Genomic DNA, 11,681 nt, shown 5'->3' on the forward strand with positions numbered 1-11,681 from the left:
AGCGAAATGTGATACTCTTTAAAGGAAGTTGTATTTAGTGACAACCATGTGATCTTTGAATAAATTTGTTCCCCTTACAATGTTACAAAAAAAAACAAAGAAGATGACATGGGCATGCTTGCTCTGACTCAGTGTGTTTATCTGCGAGCACAACAGATGCCAGGAGACTCATGCAGCTCCATCACTCTTCATCTGTTTTGCAGCAAACACAGTATTACAAAAATTGTTCCACGAAGTGAAACGCAAGCAGTGCAAAGAGATTTTTGAGTCATGACTTTTGTCAGTAACAGAAGCATATCGCAGGCAGTTCATCGCACCTGACAAGTTGTTGATCAAAGGTGGATAAGGGGACCTTTTGTTTGAGTTGAGATTACATCCAGGACCTTAGTAACTCTGTGTACACATGCATTAATGTACCCAAACACAAACTTCAGAACTGAGTAAATACAAACAGGTACCTGCAGCCACCACCAGCTGGATGGAAGCCCTGGTTGCATAAAGAGGCGTTTTACTCTCAGGATTCTGGGCTATCAGCCCCACTCCAACTTCATCTGAATGTAGGTGATGAGGTTTACTTTAAGTTTTAGCTATACCTCACTGGGCAGGTTCTAATAACCAGCAGAAAACCCATGAAAAGTATAAATAATACATTTATTGATAACTTACAACACTCGATGGGATGCGAGGCCACTTGCAGACAGACGTCCTGACCTCCAGGCTGAAATATGTGCACGCGAAACACAAGTCGGACCCGGGTGTTTTTCCGACCGACATCCGTCTCGCCTTTCCTCAGCTCGATGTCAGCGTTCCTGAGCTTCAGGATGCCAGCGCAGTCGATTCTGTGGGAGGAAAAATGAAACAACGGCATTGTGAGCAAACCTGGGGGAGGCATTTTTATACCGATATTGTTGGGTTCATCTCACATGGCTTTCATGTTGTTCTTTGGCTCCAATGGGATCTCCAGGACTTTGGTGCCGTTGATGATCCTCTCGTAGCTGTTGGTGGTGACCGTCTTGCCGGTGATCCGGTGAACTTGATAAAAGGCGTGAGGCTTCAGGATGCGCTCATCTGCGGTACCAATAAAAATCTGGAGGCCAACTGGATCTTTGCCTCTGTAGCCGTGCAACTACAGACACAAAACACACACAGTCAGCACTGAACCATTGCCCCTTCTTCTGTTAACTGATGAAACTTAACAGTAACAAGAAAACATCTGGGCTTGATTGTTCTTTTTCCTATTATGATTAGATAGCAAGCCTTTTTCAATAAAGAGAAGCAGATCTATTGTCATGTTTGATATTAGTGACTTCTTGATTACCAATTTTGCATCAAACTGCAGCTGTCAGATGGCCTCACAATTTACTGGATAATTCCCTATACATGGTATTTTATGATTTGCTTAATAGTTGTGAGACTTTGAAGTCCTGTCACTGCAAAACAAGCTCAAACAACCATCCATCGACCACCATGCTTAACATTTGGTATGAGGTGACGGCTTACAACTCTTTTAAACTGATCTGAGGTTATTGCATTGTGTTAGGCTGCTATAATTCATGCCTTTACAAAGGTTTTAACTCTAATTAGGGATTTGTTAATCAATGCATTTAATCTGTACCTGATCACTACTTGTTCTTTTACCTAAATTATTCATGTTGCGATGCTTATTAAAATTTAAGAATAGCAAGAAATTATACTTGCATGTGTACTTTGACTCCAACCTTACATTTAAGTTATTTACACTGGATAGCAGATGTAACAAGATCATAATCATGCCTAACTTGCAGACTTGGTAAAGTAGATGACACTGTACTGACAAAGATGCTACTTTTAACATGAGTATTTTCTGAGGAAACCTGCAAAAACCACAAGGTGTGAACTTGCATCAGAATGCTGTTTTTGTGCAAACTACATAGAGCATGACCCTTGCTGCAGAATGAATGAGTGAACTAGATTCTAAATGTTGAAGCAAAGCTGCCTTACAAGAAAAATTTCATCAAACCAAAAAGAAAAGTTTTATTTCAAGTTCTCTTAACTTTAGAAACAATCTCTCCAAACTACCATTTGCTCTGGTGGTTGTAACCATGAAACTTCAAAGAGGGGTTCAGTGTCTGCAGAAACTATGGCAACGTGAAAGCACGCATTCCCTCCATCTCCAGGTGGACACACAACACGGCGTGCAGGAGTGAACTGCAAACAGCAAGGAAGGCGTGAGGAGTCGGCCGGTTGGCATGGCAGCGACAAGAGCAGTGAGTCACGGCAGCGAGCGAGTGGAGGAAAAGTAAAGTGGACTGCTCAGAGAAAAAGGCAGCAGAGGGAGTGGAAGAGAGGTAAAGGAAAGTTTAGGCAAAGTGTACGGCCACGGATAGCCAGGTCCGGCTGTTCTGGCAAACCTGGCAGCTCTGACCTCAGGCGAGTTCTTCAGGGACTGGGCAGAAAATGGAAAAGGAGCAAAACAGTATAGAAAAGTTGCCACAGTAACGCAAAGAAGAAGGAAGCTGAAACTATTTATGGCCACTACGGCCGGCTGAAACTGTGCCACAACCAATTTGTGTTTTCTTTCAGCATTAGGACCGTGACCGACATTAAGAAAACTTTTTCTTTCCTCTTGAACTGCAATTACCCTAACGACAGGAACCATTTCTGTATTTTTTCTTCTTTTTTTTATTTTCTCATGCCTTGACAGCTTTCCAGTACCTCAACTTTGCTTCCTAATACAAGAGCTGCACAGTAAACGAAACAGTGTGAAAGAGGAACTCAGAACTACATAAACACAGATCTGTGTGTGTGGTTAAAACCATGAGACGAGGATGCAACACAGACAGCTATTTTAGGCTGGAAAGTAGAAAAAAGAAGAGAATTCAGGTCAGTGAGAAACACAGACTCTTGGTTCAGTCTTGAGGGTTGTCCTGAGTTGGTTACTATGTGTCATACTGTGTATCTGAGGTTAGTGCGTCCATCTATGATTTGTTTAAGGAAGTGAGAAATGGCATCTTGTGTTTTCATACAGCTGGGCAACACTGATGCATAACGAGTTGTCACAGCAACACTGCCTGAGTCGCACATTGCTCATATATTTCAATAAACACACAAACACACACAACATCATGAAGTAGGAAGTAACAACACACTGAATTAAAGAGTCGTGCAACTTGGAAAAGAAGATTAAACTCCTTTAAATTTGTTCACAATTTGGCAGGTTAAAAACACAAACTTCAGTTGATTCTTTTAAATTTTAGACCAAGGAGTAACACATAGCCGCAAAGAGGAGGGAAAGATTTAAAAATTTTTGCAGTTATACTCAGCCCTCCTGACCTGACACTTGGTAGAACCCTCTAGCTGCGATAAGCAGCACATCTTTGAGTTTGTGTCTCTACCAGCTTTCAACATTTACAGACTGAAACCTTTACCTGTTCTTCATTTAAAATAGCTCAAGCTTAGTCAGACTGAATAAAAAACAACCGTAAACAATAAGATTTCTGGTCTGGTCTTTGACTAGGCCAGTTTAACACATAAATAAGCTTTGTTCTAGGTCATTGCATTTCAGCTCTGGCTGTAGGTTTTGGGATAATTATCCTTCTGGAAGGTGAACCTCCTTTGTACTCTTTCCTGATGAATACAGGCATTATCACAGCATAATAGTGCCACCATGTTTAGTGTTGGGGCTCATGTGTTCAAGGTGACGTGCACTGGTAATTTTCCTGCACAGGTCGTTAAGTTTAATTTTACTCACATCGGAACAGAACACCTTCTTCCACATGTTTGCTGTATCCTCTACTAATGGTAAACTGCAGGGAACAGAAACTTTTATGGCTTTCTTTCAACAATTCAACAATCGTGCCACTCTTGCATGGTGGCCAACCTTGTGGAGTGCATGACTAATGAAGGTAAAGTCAACAAACTCTTCCTCCTGGGATGGACCTCTACAGCTCTTCCAGAGAGACCATGAGTCTCTTGGCTTCTTCTCCGATAAATGCTCTCCTTGTCCAGGCTGCCAGTTTAGGTTGCCATGGTTGTGTACAAATTCAGGTCGACGGTCGAATTTGAGACTCGTTATGCCGGGCGAGGATGGTTTTCCAAATTTGAAGGGTCCTCCACAAACACACAGACCTGAAGGTCGGGTCTGGTGTGTCCTTTGCTGCCCACCCTATCCCAAGATGCATTGAGGGCCGAATGGTAGATTTTTGTTCTTGTAAAAATAGCGGACGAAGCAGGAGATAGCACAGGCGAGGAGTAAAGATTAAAATATACTAACGTATAGCGAGACAAAAAAGAAAAGCTTAACGCCATTCTGCTCTCAGATTTTTGTCATTTTTATAGATGTGTTATTTAATATTAATTTTTTAAAATAATATTTTAATTCATTGATTTTACTAAAGGTTGCAGGGAGTATTATGTAAAATTATCCCTTCGTTAAAAATAAATAGGGAGTGTTGCTTTGATTCTTTGATGCATGTTTGAGAAATTTTCGAGTCTCCCATGGCAACCATTTTGGGGAGGAGGTTCCACGCTTGCTCTTACAAAGCTCCGCCCACTTCCACAAAGCCCCTCCTCTGAGCTGCAGTTCCCAAGCCAAACTTCTGTCCTACAGAGCAGCTAATCCTCACTCAGCTCCTCCAGACTAGCGGCAGCAGCAAGTTGTAAACACCTGGTGGAACTGCGAATCTGCTGAGCTTATCATACAAACTTCTTCTCAACAAACAGAAAAAGTTGAAGAGCGTCTATAAAAGTCGAAGCTTCTGAAAGAGCAGAAGCCAATTTCAAAGTGTTACCTTGCAAAGTCAAATTTGGTTTAAGTTATGTTTGATGCATACAGCATTATTATAAGAACTGGAGGTAACGTGATGGTACTTGATTGTGCTACAAAATGGGACTATGTGTCTGGAAAATACATAATATTGCCTCTATAATTAAAAAGATTAAACCAGCCATAAAAACACTCAGCAAGATTTCAAGCTCCATTTTTACCACCTTGTATTTAGCACCGCCGATGTTGCTAGGCAACAGGACATACACTGGGGTATGGGCAAGAATAAATCTGAAGGCCAGACAGTCAAATTTCAAATTCCTGCTCTTTGAGGTTAACAAAAGGCCTTGAATTTGGACACACCCAATGTCTTGGTATGTTTGCATTGGTTTTCACTTTGAGACGGAAGAATTAATAGCGATATACAAGATGTTCAAAGCTTGGGATATTGTCTTAAAACAGGAGTGTCAAACTCCAGCCCTCAAGGGCCACTGTCCTGCAGGGTTTAGATGTGCCACAGGTACAAAACACTGGAATGAAATGGCTTAATTACCTCCTTCCTGTGTAATTCAGTTCTCCAGAGTCTTGCTAATGACCTAATTATTCTATTGAGGGGTGGTGCAGCAGAGGCACATCTAAAAGTTGCAGGGCAGTGGCCCTCCAGGACTGGAGTTGAACACCTGCGCCTAAAAACCTAACCCTGGTGTAAACCTTCTCCCTGACTAGTCTGATGTGTTCCTTGGTCTCCATGATAAGGCTTTGCTCAAAGAACTGATTTTTAAATTACAGGTTGAATCTGAAATAAAAATCAAAAAAATAATTGTCCTTTTACTTCAAGTAAGAGCACTACATAAAGCAAAATAAAAATAAAACAAAAACTTTCACTATGAATATTTTCTGCTTAATGGAGTTGTATTGGTGTATTCAAGCTTTGGGACATACCTGCACCACTGGATGTCCTCCTGTGGGGGCTTTAACTGCGCCCCTGCTTCCCTCTGTCTCATAGTGAGCCCTGTGGTGCGGCTTGGGCTGCACCTCAATGTGGAGCTCATACTGGTCTGTGCGACTAGGAAGGGGCCACTCCAGTGGTGGGGCTGTGGTCAATGGGAGGCTGCAAATGGACAAGGATGATTAGTTATTCATGTTGAAAGACATGAGATTCAAAAGTTCCTGGTTTTTCACCAACTTACCTGCAGAGATTGGGAACCAGCGGCTTGGGCCAGATTGATGGGATAACATAGAAAGGCTCTGCAGAAGGTTTGGTTTTAATGTCCTGATCACAGTAGTTCCCGTCTCCGTGATTCTCTGGGATTAAAGCGTAAAGTTGGTTGGAGGTCTTGACTATTTTGGTGGGCACCATGCCTGGCTGACTGCTGCCAAATCCATTCACGCCCTCAACAACGTGTGCGAAATGAGCTCCCGTGTTGGGGTTCTCCTGGCCGCTGTGAGGGGACGGACTGCGGGACCGCTGCCCAGGTATCAGCCCCGGATTCCGGTACATTTCGTAGGTGCGCTTGCCCTGCGGGGAGGTGGAGCGCGGTCGGGGAGAGGGCGAGCGTGCTCCCAGGCCGCCGTCTTCTCCAAGGCTGGTGTGAGGGGAGGTACCCGGGGAGGTGCGTGGGGAGCAGGTGTGGATGTTCTGCATGCGGGGGCAGAGATCTGCTGGATTTGGGCCGCTACTGGGTGAAACACAGGGGGACGCCCAGGGCGAGTAGCTCTCAGAGTGCCAGCTGGTGGAGGAGTTGCTGCTGGCGGGACTCAGGCACTGGGGCTCACGGTAGGCGAGGCTCTCATGGCCGGGCACAGTGAGGGTGGGTCTGGGGCTGAGGTTCAAGTGCTGGTTCGGCAGCGAGTCCCGGCCATGACTGTAGTGCTCTCGGGACGGGGTGATCTCGATCCGGGGGCTCAGGGCCAGACCTGGGGGCCGGGTGTTGTCCAGGTAGTTTCTGGCCTCCTGGTTTCCGTACCCTGAGAGAACTTCGGGGTTGAGGTTGGAGTAAGGGGAGTTGCAGGACTTGATCCTGTACTGCTCATCCAAAGGGAAAACCTGCTCAGATTCAGGACGGAGGACCTTGTGAGAGGCAAGGCCAGGGTCATCTGCAGAAAAAAGGATCACAAGATATTAAGTACAAGCAGAAACCAATATCAGATGAGAGCTGTGCAATTTATTGAATCTTAATCTTAACTGCAATATTAAAATATGCAATAGGGTTGAAACAATTTATGGTGATGAATCAATTCTTGAAATTGTCAACTAATCATATTACAGACTCAATAAAAAGTAAATTACTCAAAGAACAACACGCCCAGAGCAGTAATAATCCAAAATTATATAAAAGTATAAAAAATATATACATTATGCAGATCAGTTCCTAAAAGAATCGTTAGTTGCTGCCTTAATGAGTAATATCTCGCCTGCCTCATGCCATCCGGTAACTAATAAATTTAATGTGTGTATTCAGACTCTGCTTGCTAATAGTAAATTTGACCAGCTGAGACTTAATCTTTGTGAATAAATGTCAGGAAGGGTGATGGGGGGATTATAGTGATGGAGAAAAAAGAGATCAGTGAGGAAGATGTAATTACATGTTTTCCAAATATTATATATTTTCCAAAACAGAATATTTTCTGAAAAACCAAAAAATACAATATTTCTTCCTCTCCGACTAAACAAAAAACTAAATACATTAATATGTACTTATCAGCTGAAAGCACGAGAACTCTCTGTCATTTTCTCTCACATGGCTTCTTATCTGATCCCACATCAACAACAAGCGTGTCATATTTGCTTCCTGGTTTATTTTTATATTCTAATGAACAGACCTTTACAGGCCATATGGTAATCAGCCACAAGCAAAACAACCCCAGAAGAAGCAGAGGTCAGCTCAGGTCAACAAAAACCATCGGACAAACCTTGATCTCCTGCAAAGTCGCTGCAAGGCGGCTCATATTCAAACAAGTACTCAAACTGCAAATCCTCATCAGGGCAATTGGCTCGACTGAGGTCTTCCTCCAGATCCTTTTCGTCGTAGAAGGAGGTCATCTGTCTGATTTTCTAAAAATGATCTACCGACTCCTCTGGGAGCAGAGCTAGGGATGTGCGCGGCCGGCTGATGCCAATTTGGTGTTTGAGCGTCAAATCCCGCATCTGATGAGCTGGAAAAAGGTGAAGCAGCGCACAAGTTTCCTGTTTCAGTTCTCCGCGGTTATTTTCAGAAAGAAGGCGGGTCTATTTACGAACTGAGCAACAGAGTGTGAGTTTTTTTGGGGTTTTTTTTCGTTTCAGTGCATCACCGAGGCCCCCATCACGCCACCCCCGCCTCAGAAGATGCGTCGAGCGGCAAAGAGCAAAAGTGCAAACAGGTGTTGTGTCGCGCCGACTTCCCCCTCCCCGTCGAAATGCGCGTCTATTCTGTGATTTACGGCAGCATTTAAAGAAATGGTGCATTCAAAGTAAGCCGGACATCGGGGGACTCTACATTAAAACGCCTTAAAAGTGATTAAACATCGTTTCAAATAATAAAATATAACTGAATGATATTCAGCATATTTTACGTAACACTCTTGGCTATAATATGTGATATATATCTTGTTCTAATCTTACTATAACGGTACATTTCAAGTCTCTGATTCATTCTTGAAAAATATTACCAAACTAAGCTCTACTATCTAAAGCAGGAAGCTGAAAATAATTATTCATACTTTTGCTTTTCTCCACTGTTGGGTTATTATAATGAACTTCTCACATGTTGAAGTAAAACTTCACATTTTAATCCAAATGCTGCTGCCTGGCTTCCAACTAAATTCCCCAAGGTTTTGACATATGACTTCCTGTTTATTTTGGAGCGCAAATAAATTGTATTTTATTGACTTGGAGAGCTCTTTGTATTCTATCAGAGGGCTTCTGCACTCATAGGTCCCTGGCAGAATGGGCTCCCCACACCAATGGGTTCTCTTGTGAAGCACTTTCAGATTTTAAGTTTTATTAAGTTTTATTTATTAAATGATCAAATATATCTAAAACAGTGGTTATACTGTCTATTCACTGATTTCACTGTTTAAAATCAATTACACTTGAATTACTGCATAATAACTATTAATATGTTTGTAATCTAAACTGCTTTAAGCAACATTTTAAAACAAAGAATTGAGCATGGGCAACTATTGTTGCCATTAGTGTTGCTTTATTGATTTAGAATGGACACCTACCCTAATATATTTTGTGCCTGAAACATAAACACTGAATATTACTGAAAATGTAATGTGATCTGCTGATTTACGTCTTATGTAGTGATATTTTTTCATCCTAAATAAAACTTAAGCTTTGTTGACATGGTAACTGTGCCAAAAATAGAGCCACGTAAATCTTCATAGTAAGAAGAAATGCAACAAAAACATTGGCTTGCTCAATTTATATGTGCTTTCATTTAATATGTATATAGGATTTCTTAATTGGGAGTTTTCTGATAACTCTGATTTCATTTTTATATTTTACTTTTACAGTAAGAAGCATTTTTTTTAAAAGAGTTTTTTTAAAGCATAGAACTGATTGATGTTTCAAATTTTATTTAATTAAGCCAATCTACAGCAGTAAAACTACCTGAAAATTATCAAGCATGTCAAAAAGCTTGATTGAGACCTTGTTGAGATTTGGTAATATAAGTCGATCAAACCATTTAGAGCTATTTTTAAATTGATTATGTGCAAGGTGTACTTGAACGTACCATGCCGTTGCTGCATAGAGTTATAAAACATCGTCTAGATGCGCAAGGCAGAGTCTTGGCTGGTGGGGAAAAGGTTGAACGATTGAACTCTGCTCGACACAGAACACCAGGAAGCGAATTAACACCTCTGGTCACCAGAGGAGCGATCTGCACCTTTTGACTCACGGCCTGGTGCTGCCCCCGGGTGTCTGACGGGTTGTAGCGGCTATCAGCGGAGCTTATCGCGTGTCATTCACCTGTTGCAAAACTAAAAAGGCATCTGTAAGGGTATTGCAACCCACAAATATAGTCGTAAGCTTAAAACGTTTCAGTTTCATAACTTTTCCAAACATTAATGTCTGCGTTTGGATTGGATTTCGTAGTCAGACGCTCCTTGTTGACAGAGGAGAATCTCGGGTTCTCCTCGGGGTATCCCCGGATTTACGCACGACGCAACAACACGCAGCTACACCCCTTACACCCATGGCTGCAGAGGTATGTGCTCTGTCAGCAATAACTCCTATCTATGAATATACTCATATTTAATATTCTCATTTATATTGATTTTGGTTTATTTTGAAGCATTTTGTGCAAAAACAAGAACAATTAAAAGCGAAATTTATCTCCAAAGCTAGCTAAAAGCAGAAAATCTGTCTTTGAGCCATAAAACGTTCATACAAAACAAATTCCAGTTCATCACTTCAGTCATGCTAAGCTGCATTTACAATAAAAAAAAAAATCAAATTGATTGATTACCAGATAATCACAACACTTCAGCAGTACCTTGATCCATGGACCTCATCATGTGGTACTGCGCCAGCCTCCAATTCTCTCTAAACATCTGGAGAAGAAAGCGGAAAAAAAGGAACAATACTAAAAAAAAAAAAAAAAGTATATATATGCAGTAAAAATTACTCTCCCTGAAAAAGCATAGCACAGAAGACGTTCTTCGGTTAGATGTTGCGAGGAGAGAAAGAAAAATCTTCGTTTATTGTTTAAAAACTTAAGGCGGCGCAAAACTCCCTTTCAGAATCAAAGAGCGTGCGTCCGCTTCGGCTTCAGCAGCGGTTCTGCTCTGAGGTCCCCCCCTTTCCTCGAGCTCTGTGAGGATTACTTAAGCATCGAGAGCGGCTTCCTTCCTCGCTCTGGGTGTTTATAATGCTCCCATGCTGTAAAATAACGGGATTCCCTCAGTGTTTCCTCCTGTTTGTGCGCGTTTGCCATGGAAACCTGGAGCCGGTCCATGTCCGAGACTCAGGGCTTTCCTGCAAAGCCCCACACTCAGGAATCCATGACGTCTCCTGCTCCCGCGCCAAGGCATTTCTGCGGCTTCTCTCAGACAGTAGCACACAAGAACCTCATTGTAGGAGATGAAGAAATGACTGTCAGGACACTGAAGGAAAGAGAATAAAAAAGAAGTTTGATTACGGAACGTACGATATAAAATCATCACAAAGTTTTAGGAGTTCTTTTCCTTCCTTCTTTTTTTCTTTTTTCCTTTGTGAATGTAAAAGTCCAAACAGAACTGAAATGTTGAATAAAACGCCTGAGCAACAAGCTTTGGATTGTTTCCATTCAAGGAAAAACTTATGGTTTTTTTCCATGACCGTGTTGGAAATCATCTTAATACTGGACTGGAATAAAACCTGAACAAGACCTGACCCCAGCCAGGAAGAGGACACATAAAAAATGTTGTATAATCCGACTTTCGATGGGAATGAAGGCATTTCCGATTGAACTGGAGGTTTTGCCCGATTTGACAAGAAATGTAGCTGCCTTAGTGCTGCAAACAAACACACCTAAAGTGACATTTCTTTTCATTTTCCTCCTAATCAGGTATATAGAATCCAGAGCAACACATTATTCTGAAATGAAGGAATATTACACATGTTTACAAATACAACTCTGCAATATTGTGTACATTGTATTCAGACCCCTTTTACTTTGATACCCCCAAATAAATTCTTTTTTTTTTCATAAATCACCTAATTAATAAACAAAGTGAACCTTTGTGTGATTTATATCTTTGTAAATACAACTATTATTATTTGAAGGCCTTGGGTTCACAAGAGAACATTATTGATGTCTATCTATCTATCTATCTATCTATCTATCTATCTATCTATCTATCTATCTATCTATCTATCTATCTATCTATCTATCTATCTATCTATCTGTCTATCTGTCTATCTATCTGAATCATTTTTCAAGGCACTGCATGTGTCTACAAATGA

At 41.5% G+C, this 11,681-nt stretch overlaps 1 protein-coding gene across 3 annotated transcripts in view; it reads right to left on the reverse strand.

The window, feature by feature from the left end:
• The window catches only part of nfatc2a (nuclear factor of activated T cells 2a), a 28,537-nt gene extending 17,682 nt beyond the window's left edge, over nucleotides 1-10,855 (reverse strand). Inside the window, exons 1-5 of one of the 3 annotated variants that reach the window (XM_028011192.1) lie at nucleotides 10,231-10,855; nucleotides 5,935-6,841; nucleotides 5,687-5,855; nucleotides 924-1,126; nucleotides 667-839 (exon numbers count right to left, since the gene is read on the reverse strand). In XM_028011192.1, coding sequence (XP_027866993.1) covers nucleotides 667-839; nucleotides 924-1,126; nucleotides 5,687-5,855; nucleotides 5,935-6,841; nucleotides 10,231-10,288 — 1,510 coding nt within the window. In that variant the 5' untranslated portion in view covers nucleotides 10,289-10,855. Of the gene's footprint in view, nucleotides 1-666; nucleotides 840-923; nucleotides 1,127-5,686; nucleotides 5,856-5,934; nucleotides 6,842-7,657; nucleotides 8,048-10,230 lie in introns of those variants that run through there. The other 2 variants (XM_028011190.1, XM_028011191.1) reach the window with 2 other exon arrangements.
• Nucleotides 10,856-11,681: the final 826 nt, after the last annotated feature.

The sequence above is a fragment of the Xiphophorus couchianus genome, chromosome 24, assembly GCF_001444195.1.
Source record: "Xiphophorus couchianus chromosome 24, X_couchianus-1.0, whole genome shotgun sequence".
Lineage (NCBI taxonomy): Eukaryota > Metazoa > Chordata > Actinopteri > Cyprinodontiformes > Poeciliidae > Xiphophorus > Xiphophorus couchianus.